Source organism: Mus musculus, chromosome 2 (genome assembly GCF_000001635.26).
Source record: "Mus musculus strain C57BL/6J chromosome 2, GRCm38.p6 C57BL/6J".
In the NCBI taxonomy this organism is placed as follows: Eukaryota; Metazoa; Chordata; class Mammalia; order Rodentia; family Muridae; genus Mus; species Mus musculus.
The window spans coordinates 26,199,340-26,215,288 of record NC_000068.7 but is presented as its reverse complement, the minus strand read 5'-3'; the positions used below and the strand labels follow the sequence as shown (position 1 = coordinate 26,215,288).

The following is a 15,949-nucleotide window of genomic DNA, read 5'->3' as shown; positions in this document are numbered from 1 at the left end:
CTGCCTATGGGATAGATTGCTTTCTGAAAATGCTGTTTACCTGTCAGGCCTGCTGCTTCTGTCCTGGAAGCCTCTGTTTTGCTAGGAACCATGGCCCTAGATGCTGGACTTTTGTATTTTAAAATCAGCTAGGTTGTGGTGCATGCTTTTAATCTGAGCACCAAGGAGACAGGCAAGTGAATCTCTGACTTTGAGACGAGCCTTATCTACCGAGTGAGTTCTAGGACAGCCTGGGTTGTACAAGGAAACCCTGTCTTGTAAAACAAAATAAATAAAAAGACAAAAAAACTCACCAGTAGTTTTATAATCCTGTAATTCCAATACCCAGAAGGCTGAAGCGGGACAGCCTTGAGTTCAAGGCCAGCCTGAGCTCTATTGCAAGTTCTAGGCCAGCCAGGTTGACATAGTATGAGCCTGCTTCCAAAAATCAAAACAAACAAAAGAATAAAACTCACCATTTGGAGATGCTCAGTCCTTTTGAAAGAGTGCAGCCCTTGCCAGCCTGCCTCCCTGTCGGCCTCCGAGACAGAACCTTGGCAGCTGGCCAGTTAGTAACTGTTGCTGCCCATCTGCTCACGGGAGATTGTACACAGCCATATTTGCTCATGGATCTAGTGGATTCTAAAGCAGGATGGCCCCAGGCTCAGAGTGAGAGCCTCACCTCCACAAGTGTCACTTTTAGGAGTTACAAAGTAGGCAGTACACACAGCTGGCAGACTGGCAGATCCAAGGGAAAACACACTCTTTGGGGTTAGGTTGTTTTGTGGGTCATGAGGTCAAGGCCAGAGACAACCAGGAACAAACATGGTGAGGAATGTTAACACAGTCCTTTTAAAGCTTATGGGGATCGAGGCCTCTGGATTATTGGGCTTGTTCCTCTTGGAACTGGCACTCAACTTTCAGAATGCCCAGTATGCGGCCACTGTCCTCATGCACTGGGGGCAGCATTCACCACCCCAGTCATACTGTGGTGCCTGGGGAACCCATCCTGGGGCTTCTCGTGGGGCCACTCCACGATCTCAGGTGCTATCTGGTCTCTCCCTGTTTGAGCCCTGTCAGGTCCAGGTTTGGCGACCCGGAGGCTGGCAGCACTGATGTTCTTCCGTCTTCCCTCTGCAGGCTTTGAAGGCCACCCCCAGGCTGTGTTGCAGGCCATCAGGAGATACATTCGCACATTCTTTGGGTGCAAAGAATGTGGTGAACATTTTGAGGAAATGGCTAAGGAGTCCATGGATTCTGTGAAAACTCCAGACCAAGCTGTTCTCTGGCTTTGGAGAAAGCACAACATGGTAAACAGCCGCCTGGCAGGTAAGAGGCCTGCATGTTCTTTGCTATTCCCACACTTGAGCACATAGCCTTGAGCCTGGATCTGGAGGGTCTGACCCACTGCAAGGCCCCCAAGGGTGCCCTAGACAGTGTGTTTGAGGACAGTAAGTTCCCTCTTGCTACTGCTTGCCCAGGGTGTCTCAGAGCACTGTGTCCTGTTGGCTTTGGAGCCCCTGGCCCTTGTAGACACAGATGGGGCTCTTTCTTTACCCGAATCTCCCTCCAATGCCACCCCTACAGCTTTACCACAAGTAATTATGAACTCTGGAAGGGGGGGGGGAACCTATAGCAATTTTGCTAAACACTTTTATTATCTTTAAAATCTGTTCTCAGGGACTGGAGATTTAGTTCAATTTGTAAAGTTCTTGCCATGCAGACAAGGATCTGAGGATCTGAGTTTATCTATTAAAAACATAACCTGGGTGGGCTGGAGAGATGGCTCAGTGGTTAAGAGCACCGACTGCTCTTCTGAAGGTCCTGAGTTCAAATCCCAGCAACCACATGGTAGCTCACAACCATCTGTAATGGGATCTGATACCCTCTTCTGGTGCATCTGAAGACAGCTACAGTGTACTTAGATATAATAATAAATAAATCTTAAAAACAAAACAAACCATAATCTGGGTACAATAACCCAGACCTACATTCTGGTGCTGGGGAGGATCCCTGGATCTTGCTGGCCAATCCAGCACAATCCATTCTGCAAACTCCAGGTTGAAGGACAGAGCCTGTTTCAGACCATGAGAGCATCAGAGAGTAACTGAGGAAGATGCTCTGTGCCCTGACCCTTTCCAGAGTGTGCACACATAGCACAGGCACCCAGACATGTACACACACACACACACATCTCAGATTGCTAAGCAAGCCTCACATGTGATTTTGTTTTAAGAAAACAAAATAGAGGGTCCATGTAGTCTGTCAGGGTTAAGTAATTCCCACTATTCCAAAATCAATGGCAGATTAAAATTAGGCTTAAGAGTAATTCTACTGAGAAATGAATTTAATAGAGATGAATGGAAAATGTCACTAAACTCTTGGTTTTTGTTTAATCTGCTGTATTATAAAGCATATTACAACTAAAGCACTAAAGAAAATTGGTTTTTCTTGGCACCAAGAGCAGACGGTGCCTTTCGTGTGGAGGATTTACTTTGCCTCAAGGCGCTGGTGTAGTGGCCCTTAGATAGGGATTTCTCTCTAATGCCTTCCCTAGCTCCCTCCCACCAGGCGCCTGGCTCTGAGGCAGCCAGAACAAGACACCAGCTGGACCTTGCCCAGTCCAGGGGCCCTGTTGTCCCCCACCACAAGTGCCCACATCATTAGGCCACAGCGGGAAGGGCTGTGTAGCCTGGTGTAATGTTGCTCCTGAGACTCCTCACCTCCTCACCAGGCCCACCAACCAGCCTAGGGGTTGGCTCGCTATCTTTGTCAGACCGTGCTTTGTTTTATGTAGAAGACTCCTGATATGTGTCTCAGAGAGTCCATCCGCATGTACTGGCTGACTCCTTCAGCCAGGGCTGGCTGGCCTTTGCCTTGTCTCCTCACCCTGTGTGTAGTGTAGCACCTATCACACACACACACACACACACACACACACAAATAGACCTGCCTTTATTAACTCTGTACACGCCACACTGTGGAGCAGAGGGGCACAGGGTAATCACAGCAGAGCAGTGTGCACTTCCATCTCTGGGGAGGGATCAAGGGAGCAGTAGGGACACCTTGGGAGAATCATGTTTCCGAATGGAAGCGTGTTTCAGCTGGGAAACACGCAGGAGCAGTGCCTGGTGGCTTCTGGTGTGTGCTTGCCAATACAGATGTGGGGATGACCTGGGAGGTGGCAAGACTCAAGGGGGACCTGTTTCCACTTAGGAGACAGGTTCATATGTATGTACTGCAAAATGTCCTGGTTTGTCTAAACATGAATTCCCCTACTGGAGTCAAGTCCAAGGTCTTTAGGAATCTTCAGGGCCTGGGGGTCAGGGAAAGGTTCTAGAGTGTGGAAAATATGTGAGTAGGTAGTGTTTGGGGCAGAGGAAGGGGGGATGCTTCCACCAGCCAGAGGGCTCAAGGGCTTTGTGAGGTTATGGGTCTCAAGGGCACTTTAAGACAGACACAAGCCAGCCATGGTGGTATAAGCCACAGGCAGATCTCTCTAATTTCAAGTCCAGCCTGGTCTATAGAACAAGTTCCAGGACAACCAGAGCTACACAGAGAAACCCTGTCTCAAACAAAATAGGACACAGAAGTGAGAACTTGATGGACCCATGCAGGAGGGAAGGTCTAGGTGAGTCATAGAGTCTAGTCCCTTGAGAGGCAAGTAGAGCCCAGAATGCAATGTACCTCCTTTGTATGCATGGCTTGCCAGAAAGAAGAGGGCATTTGGATGCCCAGGAGTGGTGGAGGGAGGAAAGCTGGGACAGTTAGTGTGCTAGGTAGGATGAGACATACTAGCATCCTGTGGCTGAAAGGTTTCTCTGTGGTTCTCTCTTTGCCTCCCTTCTAGGCCATTTGAGTGAGGACCCCAAGTTTCCAAAGGTTCCATGGCCCACTCCAGACCTCTGCCCAGCCTGCCATGAGGAAATTAAAGGCCTGGACAGCTGGAATGAGGGCCAGGTGCTTCTGTTCCTGAAACAGCACTATAGCAGGGACAACCTGGTGGACGCATACTCTGTGGACCAGGGCAGTCCTGGTGAGTGGGAAGCCCAGGGCAGAGAGCAAGAAGAAGGCAAAGGTCTTAACCCCTCAGGGAAGTCCTGGAGACACCATGACACTGGGAGTCTCCGTCCACCCCATATCCTGGGTCCCAGAACTGACCTTTCCAAGAGCCTGCATCACAGGCTGGACCTAAGACTCCAGAGCCCTCAGGGGCCCCAGGCACTTAAGGAGGCCAAGGCAGTTGTGCCCTTCCTTGGGGTTGGCTTCTCCAGTCTGGACATGAGCCTCTGCGTGGTGCTCTACGTGGCCTCCTCCTTGTTCCTGATGATCATGTACTTCTTCTTCAGAGTGAGGTCCAAGCGATGGAAAGTCCGGCTCTACCACCCAGCTGTGTAGAGACCCTGGGGCAGTCATGGCGATACAGAGGAAGCTTTGAACCACCCACACACCTGCAGCTTTAATGTTGGGATCAGGGATTTTGCAAATGTGCCCAGCATGGTGTCTGGAGGAGCATGTTTTCTTTTTTTTTTTCCTATGGAACATTTTTGCCTTGCTGTTACCTTGTCCTCACCTTCCCAGCCTCCATGTTAGACTAGTGTGTATTTGGCCCTATATGCTAGAAGGGGGCAGGTCCAACCCACAGCCACACAGCCTTCCATGAAGCCTCACATCTACATTTGTTACCTTCCCACCCACCCCCTCTCTCTGGGCACAGCATCCAGAGATGAGCAGCCAAAGCACAGAGGCCTCTACAGACAGCACACACCCTGCCACAGATGTGGGCTGTGTTCCTGCATAAGCCAAAAGTGCTTTCATGGGGGCTCAGGGTGCTCTGAACTTGAACAAGGAAGTCTGATCATCTTGTGGGGTACAGGGCCTAGAGGCCACTAAGTTATGTTGTAGCTTCCCTGCGTCTTAAATACCCAGGTCAAGCTGTAGTGCAGTCTTGGTCTCTGTGGGGCAGTGCAGTCTCCAGGAAGCCTCTAAAGACCCTGTCATGTCTGTCATGTACACTACAGAAGACACTGGTGGTGGCATGGGATGCTACCCCTGTGTACTTGGTCTCCTGGCCTTGAGGGTAACTTAAAAACAACAACATCAACTTAAATACATTATTTGTAAAATCTCAATGGTAAACTTGTGCCTAAAGACTTTTAACAAATGGACTAAGTCTACATTTCTGGAAACATTCTTACTGAGACCCTCCATAGCTCAGGAGCTTCCTTTTATTTGGATAAAGCAAGCTAGTCTCTCTCTGTGTGTGTGTGTGTGTGTGTGTGTGTGTGTGTGTGTGTGTGTGTGTGTGTGTGGTGAGAGCGCATGTGCGCATGTGTGTGCATGTGTGTACATTCCATTTTGCATATTCTATCTTTTATATTTGCATCCTTCCCAATGACAGTTGGTCACATGGGTACCATTTAAGACCCTGTATTATCGATGTCCCTGCTGCCACTTAAGAAAATGGACAGCTGTCTCCTTGGGCTGTTATTAACCCTCCTTTCATCACATGGCAGGATCAGTTCTGAGAGCCAGACCTTGGCTGGGGCAGATGGCCAGACTCAGCCACGTGAACCTCCTGCCTCACTTCCCTGTGGAGGAAGTTTCTTCTTTGAAACCTGGAGTCCTGTGCTTAAAAACAAACAAGCCCAGATCATCGTTAGGTGTTTCCAAGGATGAACACTCCTGGTCTGTCAGCTTGAGAATTGGGCCTATTTAAGGACAGCTCCAGTGAAATGTCTGAGCCCGAAGGGTGGCCCTGGGGCTGCCATAGCACCCCACAGTGCCTGGCGTGGCTGATGTTTGCAGAAGCCCACTCTGGGCAGATCCTACTTTCAGCTGCTCTTGTACAGTCCCAGGTCATCCCTTCTGGGGGACAAGCTTGCCACGGACATCCCTGTTTGAACTGTTCATTCTGCAGTGAAAAGGCTTGCATCCCTCCAGGGACCCATCTTTGGGCCAAGTGTAAGGTCTGTTTTAAAGTCTGAAGTTTTATGAGAGGTATTAAGATTAATATCTAGAATAGTTCAGTAATTTAAATGTTTATTTATTTTTTAATGCAAAGATTTTGAGTAAAAAGCAATTGGCATGAAAATGTCAATGAAATTTCTTAAGGGGTACATTTTGTATTTAAGTAAACTCTAATGTGCACATTGTAAGAATAAAGAAATTTGACATTTAGTAAAGTTGTTTCAGTTTTTTGAAATGTGAGCAGCTTTATGTAAAGCTGGATTCAGGGAATTCTCCAAACCCTTTTCTCCCATCTAGTTTGCAGACACAACTCTGAAGTTCTAAGAATTTTTTGTATAAATAAACTAGAGGCATTCGGGAAGACAGCCTAAAGGTCAGGCAGATAGTGAAGAGAGAATGGACTATGCTGAGACCTGCATCCTCAGATTGTCTCTGAACCCACAGAGCCTGGGAGGACCAGCCAGTCAACTAGAAAGCTGTTGAGCCTCTCACCAAATTTCCCTCCCATCTGTGCCCAGCCTGGGGCAGATTGCCCTGCAGGCACCTGGGAACTTCTGCTCAGGACCCTTCAGCTCTTCAGTAGCTGGTGGGTTTGCATGCATGAGCCTTTTCTGGAAATAGGGGTTGGAGAAAAGGGACTAAAATCTGCCTTCAGAGTACTGGATGCAGGTGGTTGAGTTCGTAGTTGGAGGCTTCTGACCTGTGCCTGCAAGCAAAAGGCCTTTGGACCCAGAATCTATTCCACGGAGTGGGTGAGGAGTGCAGTCCCAGGCTAACAGCTCAGAGGCTCCCAAACCTGAGTACTATGAACGTGGCACCTCTAGCCAAGGCCCAGAGCCCACGACAGCAAGTTGGAGCCACTATGCTACTCTGTAACAGGTAAAGGAAGGTCCAGAGAAAAGGCTACCTCGAATTATAAACTAGTCAGACCCAGCCCTAGAGTGACGCCAGCCTGACTCCGCCTGCCCAGGCCTGGAAGGGGCCAAGGGCGGGGACAGAGGAGGGGCGGGGCAGGCTTGTGAAGGTCCCCAGCACGCTGGTGCCTCCTTCAGCACCGCGGACAGCGCCAGCCCAGCGAGTGGGCCAAGGCCTGAAAGAGGTCCAGCACTTCCAGGAACACCCCGCACGAACCACTGGATTAGTGACTGCCATGCTGCTAGAAGCAGAACTCGATTGCCACCGAGAGAGGCCCGGTGCCCCTGGAGCTTCTGCCCTCTGTACCTTCAGCAGGACTCCAGGTAAGAGCCATTGCAACCTACAAGTCTCCATGCCAGGCAGGAAAAAGAGAAGAGACAGAATGCAGAGGGGTGACCAGGAGGGAGTGACTGCGGAGAAAAAAAGTACAAGGTGACAGCAGGCAGGAGAACAGGAAAGCTACAGGGTCAACAGTGACCAGAAAGGCCTGGGGCTGGTCCTAGAGATTGAATGTCCCACAGCTTCCAGAACTGCTTTGGCTTGCAGCAAGAATCCCCAGGCCAAGTCTCCCGCTTGAACTCTGATTCCCCAAGGGCCATTTCACTGCCACGGACGTTGGGAAATAATGGAGGCATTGTTGGCGGCAAGCCAGATGCCCAACAGTGTGGAGCCGCCCCTTCCCTAGTCTAGCCATACATGGCCCCCGCCCCACTGCCCTCTGCAGCAGCTGACACTCAATGGCTCACATCTCAGCTCACCCAGCACCCATTTCACTCCAAGCTAGTGTTCCCTGACCTCGGAATAACAAGTACAGAGCAACATGAAGGGACGGCTGCAGGCACAGGGCTCTTTCCGAGGCAGCAGCTGTGCTGGGACCAAGTGGAGAATCTTGCGTTCTTTCATTCATCCTTCCCATTCTGGGGTCTGATCGGTCACAGTCCTAGGGATGGAGGCAGAACAGGACAAGAAGAGGAACCAGGAGGGTGGCAGCAACCTGCTGATTCTGCAAACACTTCTAGGGTGTCCCTAATTGTTACCAGGGCACTATACCCTGCTGGATTCTAGTTCCTACCAGGAACTGCATAGGTCTGGCGCTGTCTCCTGGCTGGGTAGTAGGAGCCCTCAGTGAGGGCTCATGCAAGGATAGGATGATGGGTTCTGGTGGGCTCACCTGTTCGAATGGGGATGAGATGTGGAAATCCAGGTGCAGGGATTGTTCTAAGGAATTGGGGTGGGGAAGTAAGGGTAGATCTCAGGGCTTCCGCAGCTCAACCCTTTTCTGGCCTAGAGTCTTGGTGTGTTCCCGCAGAGGACACCGGATCTGAGGTCCTAAGAATCGTTCCTTCTCGCTGTACTGGCTCCAGGAGGCACTTCTAGTGGTGGGGTCCAGAGTGTCAGAGTTGGGGGACCTTCAAATCGAGCTCCTCGTAGCTCTACTGTGGCTTCTTTGCCACCACGTTCCCTCGCGATGGCTATCAGGTTGCCCTTCTGCTGACCAGGTGTGGTCTCAATGCTGTCCAGCTCCGGTTCAGAGTCTAAACGTGAGCAAAGAGAACGCAGTTCCCTCCCTGCCGCTTCCCTCGGGACCTCAGCCTTCCGGGAGGCTTAGCGAACTTGCTTGGGGCAGGGGCGAGCATCTGTAGGAAGCCTTGAGTGGTTACTGCGCTGTCTCCGTCCTCGGGAAGTGCAAGCCAGACGGCTTCTAGGCACCTCGGTTCCGGCTGAAAGGTGCACAGTCTCCAGTGGCCTCCAGTGGCCCCGGGAGCGTCTCTGCGACCCCCGGCCCAGCCCCGCCCCGCGGCCCCGCCCCCCACCGCTCCGCCCTCCGCGGGCCCGAGGCTTGGCGCCCAGAGGCCTCCCGTGGGCACAGCGCCCAGCAGCGACACGAGTCGCTCCGACGCCAGCTCGGAGTCCCTGCAACGGTGGCCTCGCCAGACCCAGGGGAAGTTCAGGGTCGGAGGGCGGCAGCACCAGGCACCTGGCCCCATGGAAGCTCGCGGGGAGCTGGACCCGTCCCGGGAATCCGCGGGCGGAGACCTGCTGCTGGCGTTGTTGGCGCGAAGGGCTGACCTGCGCCGAGGTGGGTGCCCGACGGAGAGGCTGCACTGAACAGGCCCAGATGTCCTCGGCTTTTTCTGGCCCTTGTGCGGAGGCCAGCAGAAGCCAAGGTATCTGGACAAGGGTGTGTCTGAGGGGCTCTGACATGGCTAAGCAAAGGCATCTCAAACCTCCAAAGTGTGTGGCCCTCCTGGTGCTGTGTTGTCCTGGCTTTGGGAGCCCTTGGTGATCCAGGAACGGTTTAGGAGACCTTTTGCAGCTCTGAGCTGGCTGAGGCCCCTGAGCTGGAGGGAGCATGTGAAGATGTTTCAGGACTCAGGAATCAGGGAGCAGGAGTTTCTCCTTAGGAACTGCCTTCACTCAGTTCCTTTCCCCCCATTTTCAGCGAGATCAGGTCTGGGTCATGCTGAACTCATCTCCCCTGAGTCGAGTCTTAGTGTCTGCACCGGCAGTTTACCACTAGGCTGGTGGTCAAGACGCGATTACAGGGAAAAGTGGAACTTGTCCGGGCCCCCAGTTTCTTGATCGTACCAGTCTTTTTGCAGGGCTTTGGTTCTGGGGAATAAAAGCGCTCTCCGTTTTCAAGCTGAGAGTATAACAGGATAGGAAAAGAGGAAGTTAGGCTGGCAGAAGGTCTGTCGAAGCAAGTGGGAAAAGGATTCTATGCAGACTGGGGGTATCGGATATGGCCTACTTGCTTATTTATTTATTTATTTATTTATTTATTTATTTTCCAATGGTTTATGGGATGGGTTACCCGCAGGAGCTGGGAGGAAGAGATGGGAGGGGGGATGAGAAAGGGAGGGAGGAAAGCTTGGTAAGCTAGGCTCCAGAGAGAGTTCTGTGAGGCTTGCTAGAGCACTGTTGGCTCCCGAGGCTCCACTGGGCCCTCCAACTCTGTGTAGGAAACTGTACTGAGACTGGAGTTCACCATGCCACGTAAGCAAGAGGAGATCGAGGGTGGCTTCACTGGGAGGCTTGACGGTGGCGACGGCTTTTGTAGGAAGCGGGTGTCCCCGTGTCCCTGCTGTGGGCTTCTTGGCCGAGGCGCTGTCCGTGCCTGGGTGCTGAATTTGCAGTGTTTGGCCTGTCTAGCCACCTCACTCTCTTCTGGGTATCCTTGTGGCCTTACGACGGCTCTGGTGGTGCTCTGGTACAGCTACAGTCGATCTCCACGTCCACACTTGGAGATGTGGTTTTGCTCAGGGTGGGACAGCATCCATCGCAGGCTTGTGCCCAGTGCTGGAGGGAGGTGGGGCAGTCCTTTTCTAATTCCTCCCACCAGTGGAGGCCAGCCTGAAGCTAGTTGTTTGCAGCTAGAGATGTAAAGACACTTGTGTGGGTATGAAGTGAGTGGGCCCTGGGTGCTGCACATGCATCTCCTTTTTCTAGTAACCTTTCCTAAATGGCGGGGATCTCCTTATCCCATGAACCAGTCTTATCCCACCAGCCCCTAAGACGAGATTACACCTTTAGATTTTTCCCACCCAGTTTCCCTGAGGCCTGCAGTCTTTGGGGGATGAGAACTCAGATGCTAGAAGAATTGGTGGTGTAGAGAGTTGAAGTCATCTACCGTGCACTGCAGTTCACACCTTAACAGCAGATCTCTCACATATACATACATACATACATACATACATACATACATACATACATACATATGAAAGCATATGTGTGTGTTCAAAAAACCATAGCCAATGAACTCATAAATACCTGCTGCCATTCAAGTGAGGACAGCATCCACCTATTCATACCTCAGGCAGGGGCCAGCGCTGGACAGCCTCACTTTGCTGGAACTCTGCAAAGGCGATGAAGTTCCATGTGTGGTCTTTTGCCCTTGCTGATAAGGACATGTCTTTCTTTCTTTCTTTCTTTCTTTCTTCTTTTTTCCCCCGGCTTTCCAGATCACCCCAAGAGTGGGGTTTTCGTTTGAGATGGACATGACCTGTCTGGCACTGGCACTTTGTAGAGCTTACAGGACAGCCCAGTCACTTTCCTGCTGTGGACACCTTTCTATACCTATTTCACTTTCCCTTGGCTGCAGTGCGACTGAGGGATGCTGCAGGATACAGTACCTGAGCACTACTCTCACTGGGGAGCCCGGTGGCCCCAAATGCCTACAGGAGACAGTGGCAGAAAAGCCGATCCTTGCACACCCCTAAGGCCTGCAGGCTGACCAAGCTGATGAAAAGGCCATCGCTCATTGTTTGTGGTCCCATGACCTGGCTTATTCTTGTATCCACAGAGATCCCGATGTGTGCAGGCTGTGACCAGCACATCTTGGACCGTTTCATCCTTAAGGCTCTGGACCGACATTGGCACAGCAAGTGTCTCAAGTGCAGTGACTGCCACGTCCCTCTGGCTGAGCGCTGCTTCAGCCGCGGGGAGAGCGTCTACTGCAAAGACGACTTCTTTAAGTAAGCTGGCTGGGCTGCCGAATTGCTTTCACAGTTGGGGAAGAGTAGAAGAGGGCAGGGTTGGCAGAAAACAGGCTGCGGGTGAGCGCCATACCTAGGTCCCTACCCAAATAGGGCACCCTGAAGTCTGGCCAAGCTCAGGTTTGGGTTTCCCGTGACATCTTTAAAAATATTTTTTTATTTTATGTGTATATATGTGAGTGGCTACATATTCATACTGTGCACCGCATACATTCCCGGTGTCCTCAGAAGATTGAAAGGGCATCGGATTCCCCGCAACTGGAATTACAAATGACTGTGAGTGCTAGGAATGGAGCTCAGACCCTCTGGAAGAGCAGTCAGTGTTCTTAACCACCCAGCCCAGCCGAATCTGCAGCCCCAACATTATTACTTTTTACAGTAGTTTGTTTTATAATCCATAAAAGCAGTTGTTAGGTTAAAACAAAATTAACCCAAATTTGTAGAATTGTATGAGACTTACTCTCCCTCTTAAAATGTGTTTTTGTTCCTTAAATGTCTGGGATGTGGGAAGCTCAGGTTCTTGGAGCTGAGGGAACTGACTCAGGTAAAGTCGTGGCCCTCTAGACCCATCTTTCCCAACATCAAGAAGCAGATTTTGCTACCCAAGGTACTGTGGCTCTGCGGAGGCTGCAGGACAGACGGGGCTGATGGAGTCTTCCTGACCGCACCTCGGGCGCTGGGAGCTGGCTGCTTTGAGACCCGCTCCAGGCGAAGGAGCCCCTCCGCTGAGCCGCACCCTGTGCATCCTGCAGGCGCTTCGGGACCAAGTGCGCCGCATGCCAGCTGGGCATCCCGCCCACGCAGGTGGTGCGCCGCGCCCAGGACTTCGTGTACCACCTGCATTGCTTCGCCTGCGTGGTCTGCAAGCGGCAGCTGGCCACGGGCGACGAGTTCTACCTCATGGAAGACAGCCGGCTGGTGTGCAAGGCGGACTACGAAACAGCCAAGCAGCGAGGTCAGTGGGCGGAGATGGCTCTCAAGGGCGATGAGGGAAACGCTCAGTCCTGGCGGCTGGGGACGGGAATTGGTTTGGTGCTGGGAGGTGGGGCGACCTGAAGCCCCAGACAGACTGCTCTGGGGAGCCTGCAGTAGCAGTCACATCGGCGGAAAACAGGAGGTTGCCCGCTTTGAGAGAATTAGCAGCCCAACATCCTTGACCATGAAGACCTGATCCACACAAACTCTTAAAATTTGGGGGTCGAGGACCGTGTATGGCAGCGATGCGCAAAGCTGCGGGTTCCTAATACAGAGCCCGTCTGCCGGCGCTCCGCGTTCTGGGAAGCGAGCTGGGCCACCGGCGGCCTTTGCTTGGGAGCCAGGGCCCCATGGGCATCCGGAGATCGTCGCGGGGCTCTTGGGGTGAAGCGCGGGGCGCAGGCTAGCGCAGCCGAAGCGGGCTGGCCGGCCTCACCGTTTGTCCCGCGCAGAAGCCGAGGCCACAGCCAAGCGGCCGCGCACCACCATCACCGCCAAGCAGCTGGAGACGCTGAAGAGCGCCTACAACACTTCGCCCAAGCCGGCGCGCCACGTGCGCGAGCAGCTCTCCTCCGAGACCGGCCTGGACATGCGAGTGGTGCAGGTCAGCGCTCGGCCGCCTCCCCCGGCCCCAGAAGGGCCACGCGCTCCGCGGGAAGCCGGGCGGTCACTCACCATCCCTACCCCCCAGGTGTGGTTCCAGAATCGCCGGGCTAAGGAAAAGAGACTGAAGAAAGACGCTGGCCGGCAGCGCTGGGGACAGTATTTCCGCAATATGAAGCGCTCCCGCGGCAGTTCCAAGTCCGACAAGGACAGCATCCAGGAGGGACAAGACAGCGACGCCGAAGTCTCCTTCACTGGTAAGTTGGCCGCGTTAACTCGGGCTGGCCTCTGGCCTGATTCCTCTGGCTGCCTCTCTGGGGATGATCCACTCAGGCTCCCTGTTCCTGAGGCGACCGACCCGCTGCAACTCTGGAATTGTACAATACAAAGCGTCCTGAAGGCAGAGAAGATACTTCCATCCTCCTCTGAGGGACCCAACTCTTTTTCCACACCAGGAACGCCGCTCACATCCCTTAATACCCACTTCTGTTTGGGGCTGTATTGTCACCTCGGTTACTAGCACAGCCCCTGGGCCCTTAAATTTTCTCATCTAAAAAATGATTCCCTCCCATGCCCCCCTCCTCCAGGCTTGCCCCATCCTGGGCTCTGGCTGGGGTAGCAAGCCTCCTTGGAGGTGCAGCTGAAGGGGCTGTGGGTAGTGGAGTGAGGGGGGCAGGCAGAAAGCAGGGCTAAGTTCTGAGAGTGCTGAAGAGACTGTCCCTGACCCACTTGTTCCTGTTTATAAGACTGTCTCCTCTATTCAGTCAGGGTTCTGATGGAGGGGTGAGCTTCTCAGCCAAGCTCTCTGTTTTTTTGTTTTTGTTTTTGTTTTATTGCAGATGAGCCGTCCATGGCTGACATGGGGCCTGCTAATGGCCTGTACAGCAGCCTGGGAGAGCCTGCCCCTGCGTTGGGCCGGCCCGTAGGAGGCCTGGGCAGCTTTACCCTGGATCACGGAGGCTTGACGGGTCCAGAGCAGTACCGAGAGCTACGCCCAGGCAGCCCCTATGGCATCCCCCCATCTCCTGCAGCCCCCCAGAGCCTTCCTGGCCCCCAGCCTCTCCTCTCCAGCCTGGTATACCCAGACACCAACTTGAGCCTTGTCCCTTCAGGGCCCCCAGGTGGACCCCCACCCATGAGGGTGCTGGCTGGAAATGGGCCCAGCTCCGACCTGTCCACAGAGAGCAGTTCTGGCTACCCAGACTTTCCTGCTAGCCCTGCTTCCTGGCTGGATGAAGTAGACCATGCTCAGTTCTGACCGAGGCCTCTGCTTCCCCTGGCTCTAACTCAGGGGTCTTGGTGCTGCCTCTGGGTGGATGGCTAGCCCCATCCCATGCTGTCCATTCCAAGGACCTCTGAGGGAAGGACAGGGTTCCCAAGTGAGAGAATAGGGACTGTCCCACTTCCAGGCTCTCTGGCAGCTCCCTGGGGCTGAGGGACTCCAAAGTCCTTCCTTGGACACAAGGGTGGCCTGCCTGGTGGCTGTCCACAAGCCAGTGACCATTTCTTGTAAGCATTTCTCTTTCTTTACTGGCCAGTTAACCCTTGCTGCTATTTCCGACAGGGCAGGAGGCTAGGCCTACCTAATGTCCTGGCAGAAAACAACAGTAACGCCTTGCTTCATCGCTTCTGATGGGGCTTGGTAGGAGACTGTGCTTGTGTCCTTCCTGGCCACTGACAAAACCTGGGAGCACACCTCTCCTCCTTACTGCTGCCAGCTCTCCCTCCCCGGAGTCTCCAGATCATTCTGTTCTGGAATGCCGTGTGTTGGGGGAGTAGAGCTTTCTGGAGCCCCTTCTCCAAGGCGTAGCCTCTAAATGCGAGAACAATTCCCCTTCGGAGGCACAGCCTCCCTCGGGTGCAAAGCAGAATTGTGCACCGTGAACAGACACCTTTGCCAAACAGACTGTGGTCCCGAGCAGGGTCGGGGGGTGGTTCCACTGGAGGAGGCTGGGCTGGGGGTCCTCCCAACCCAATCTGTCTCAGACACAAAGCTTGACCACGTGAAAGTTAAGATCATTCCTGAAAACAGGATCTTGGCTACCTGTTGGTTCTGTAAACACCCTGTAACTTTTATTTATTCCCTGGTGATCCGCTCTTTCCAAGACTTCAATAAATTTGTCAGTTTCAGTGCTAGAAGGCTTGTGTTTTTAGTGAGCCTGGCTGAGATTGTTACTGCGATAGAGGTGTCCTCTCAGAGTGTAGTGGTGCTGAAGCTGCTAAAACAGCCCCCCCATCCCCCGCCCCGCAGTCCCCCAATGTGGCATCTGCTCTCTCTGGTATTTTCCACTGAGCCCTGGAAATAGGCATGGGATTGACTATCCATTCACAGGGGGAGGGGGCCTAGGGTCTCTACCATCTCCCAGGCCAAGATCTAGGGTGTCCAGGGAGCCACCAAACACAGTATGAGTGCCCGGAGAAGGCCCTGGAATGACTCAAGCTCTCTATAGTCTGGATTCCAGCCAGTCTTAACTGCCCTGCTAACTTGCTGTGTAACCTAGAGCCAGTGGCGTGACTTCTGTGAACCCTAAACAGAAATGACAGAGCCCTTGAAAGAGATACCTAAAGGTCAAGGCAGGGCCACCGGCCTGTGAGACTGTGTTCAGTAGAGACCGAGGGAGGCAACAGCGGTGGAAACACACTCCACCCTTCTGCAGGTCTGCAGGTCTGACCTCTCCTGAGGGTTTCCCTCAGGTAAAATGGAGGAGGGGGAGGGAGAGGATAGATTGTTGCTGGTATGAGGGATGAGCAAGTGGCTTTCACTAGTACAGAAAACTATGGTGGAGCCGAGCGGAGCTGCTTGGAACTGGGATCCGCTCTCCCATTCTTGATCTCCATGGAACCTTGGGTCTCTTGAATGTTGTTACTGGGTGTTTTCAGGCACCCTGTGAATATCTCCAGCACCCACCCTTCTCACTAAGGAGACAGCCAGGCCCGAAAAAAGGTGCAAGGGAGAGAGAGAGGCAGGGAGCGTGGCCTGATAGAATTGGCCCCAAAAGGGCAGAGAGGGA

General features: G+C 53.1%; 2 protein-coding genes across 5 annotated transcripts in view; both read left to right on the top strand.

The window, feature by feature from the left end:
* Qsox2 (quiescin Q6 sulfhydryl oxidase 2) overlaps nt 1-6,165 on the top strand; it is a 28,276-nt gene extending 22,111 nt beyond the window's left edge. Inside the window, exons 11-13 of one of the 2 annotated variants that reach the window (NM_153559.3) lie at nt 1,120-1,308; nt 3,830-4,015; nt 5,496-6,165. In NM_153559.3, coding sequence (NP_705787.1) covers nt 1,120-1,308; nt 3,830-4,015; nt 5,496-5,698 — 578 coding nt within the window. In that variant the 3' untranslated portion in view covers nt 5,699-6,165. Of the gene's footprint in view, nt 1-1,119; nt 1,309-3,829 lie in introns of both variants that reach the window. The other variant, NM_001302956.1, reaches the window with a different exon arrangement.
* Nucleotides 6,166-7,039: 874 nt separating this feature from the next.
* On the top strand, nt 7,040-15,077 carry Lhx3 (LIM homeobox protein 3). Of its 3 annotated transcripts, none has more exons than NM_010711.2 (6): nt 7,040-7,187; nt 11,168-11,339; nt 12,113-12,315; nt 12,788-12,939; nt 13,027-13,195; nt 13,778-15,077. In NM_010711.2, exons 1-6 carry the CDS (start codon nt 7,100-7,102, stop codon nt 14,194-14,196), a joined length of 1,203 nt encoding a protein of 400 aa, NP_034841.2. In that variant the 5' UTR covers nt 7,040-7,099; the 3' UTR covers nt 14,197-15,077. The 3 variants fall into 3 exon arrangements, with proteins under 3 accessions (NP_034841.2, NP_001034742.1, XP_011237333.1); NM_001039653.2 differs by lacking the exon at nt 7,040-7,187 and adding an exon at nt 8,714-8,944; XM_011239031.2 differs by lacking the exon at nt 7,040-7,187 and having other exon boundaries at nt 11,270-11,339; nt 11,968-12,315.
* The last annotated feature ends 872 nt before the right edge of the window (nt 15,078-15,949 follow it).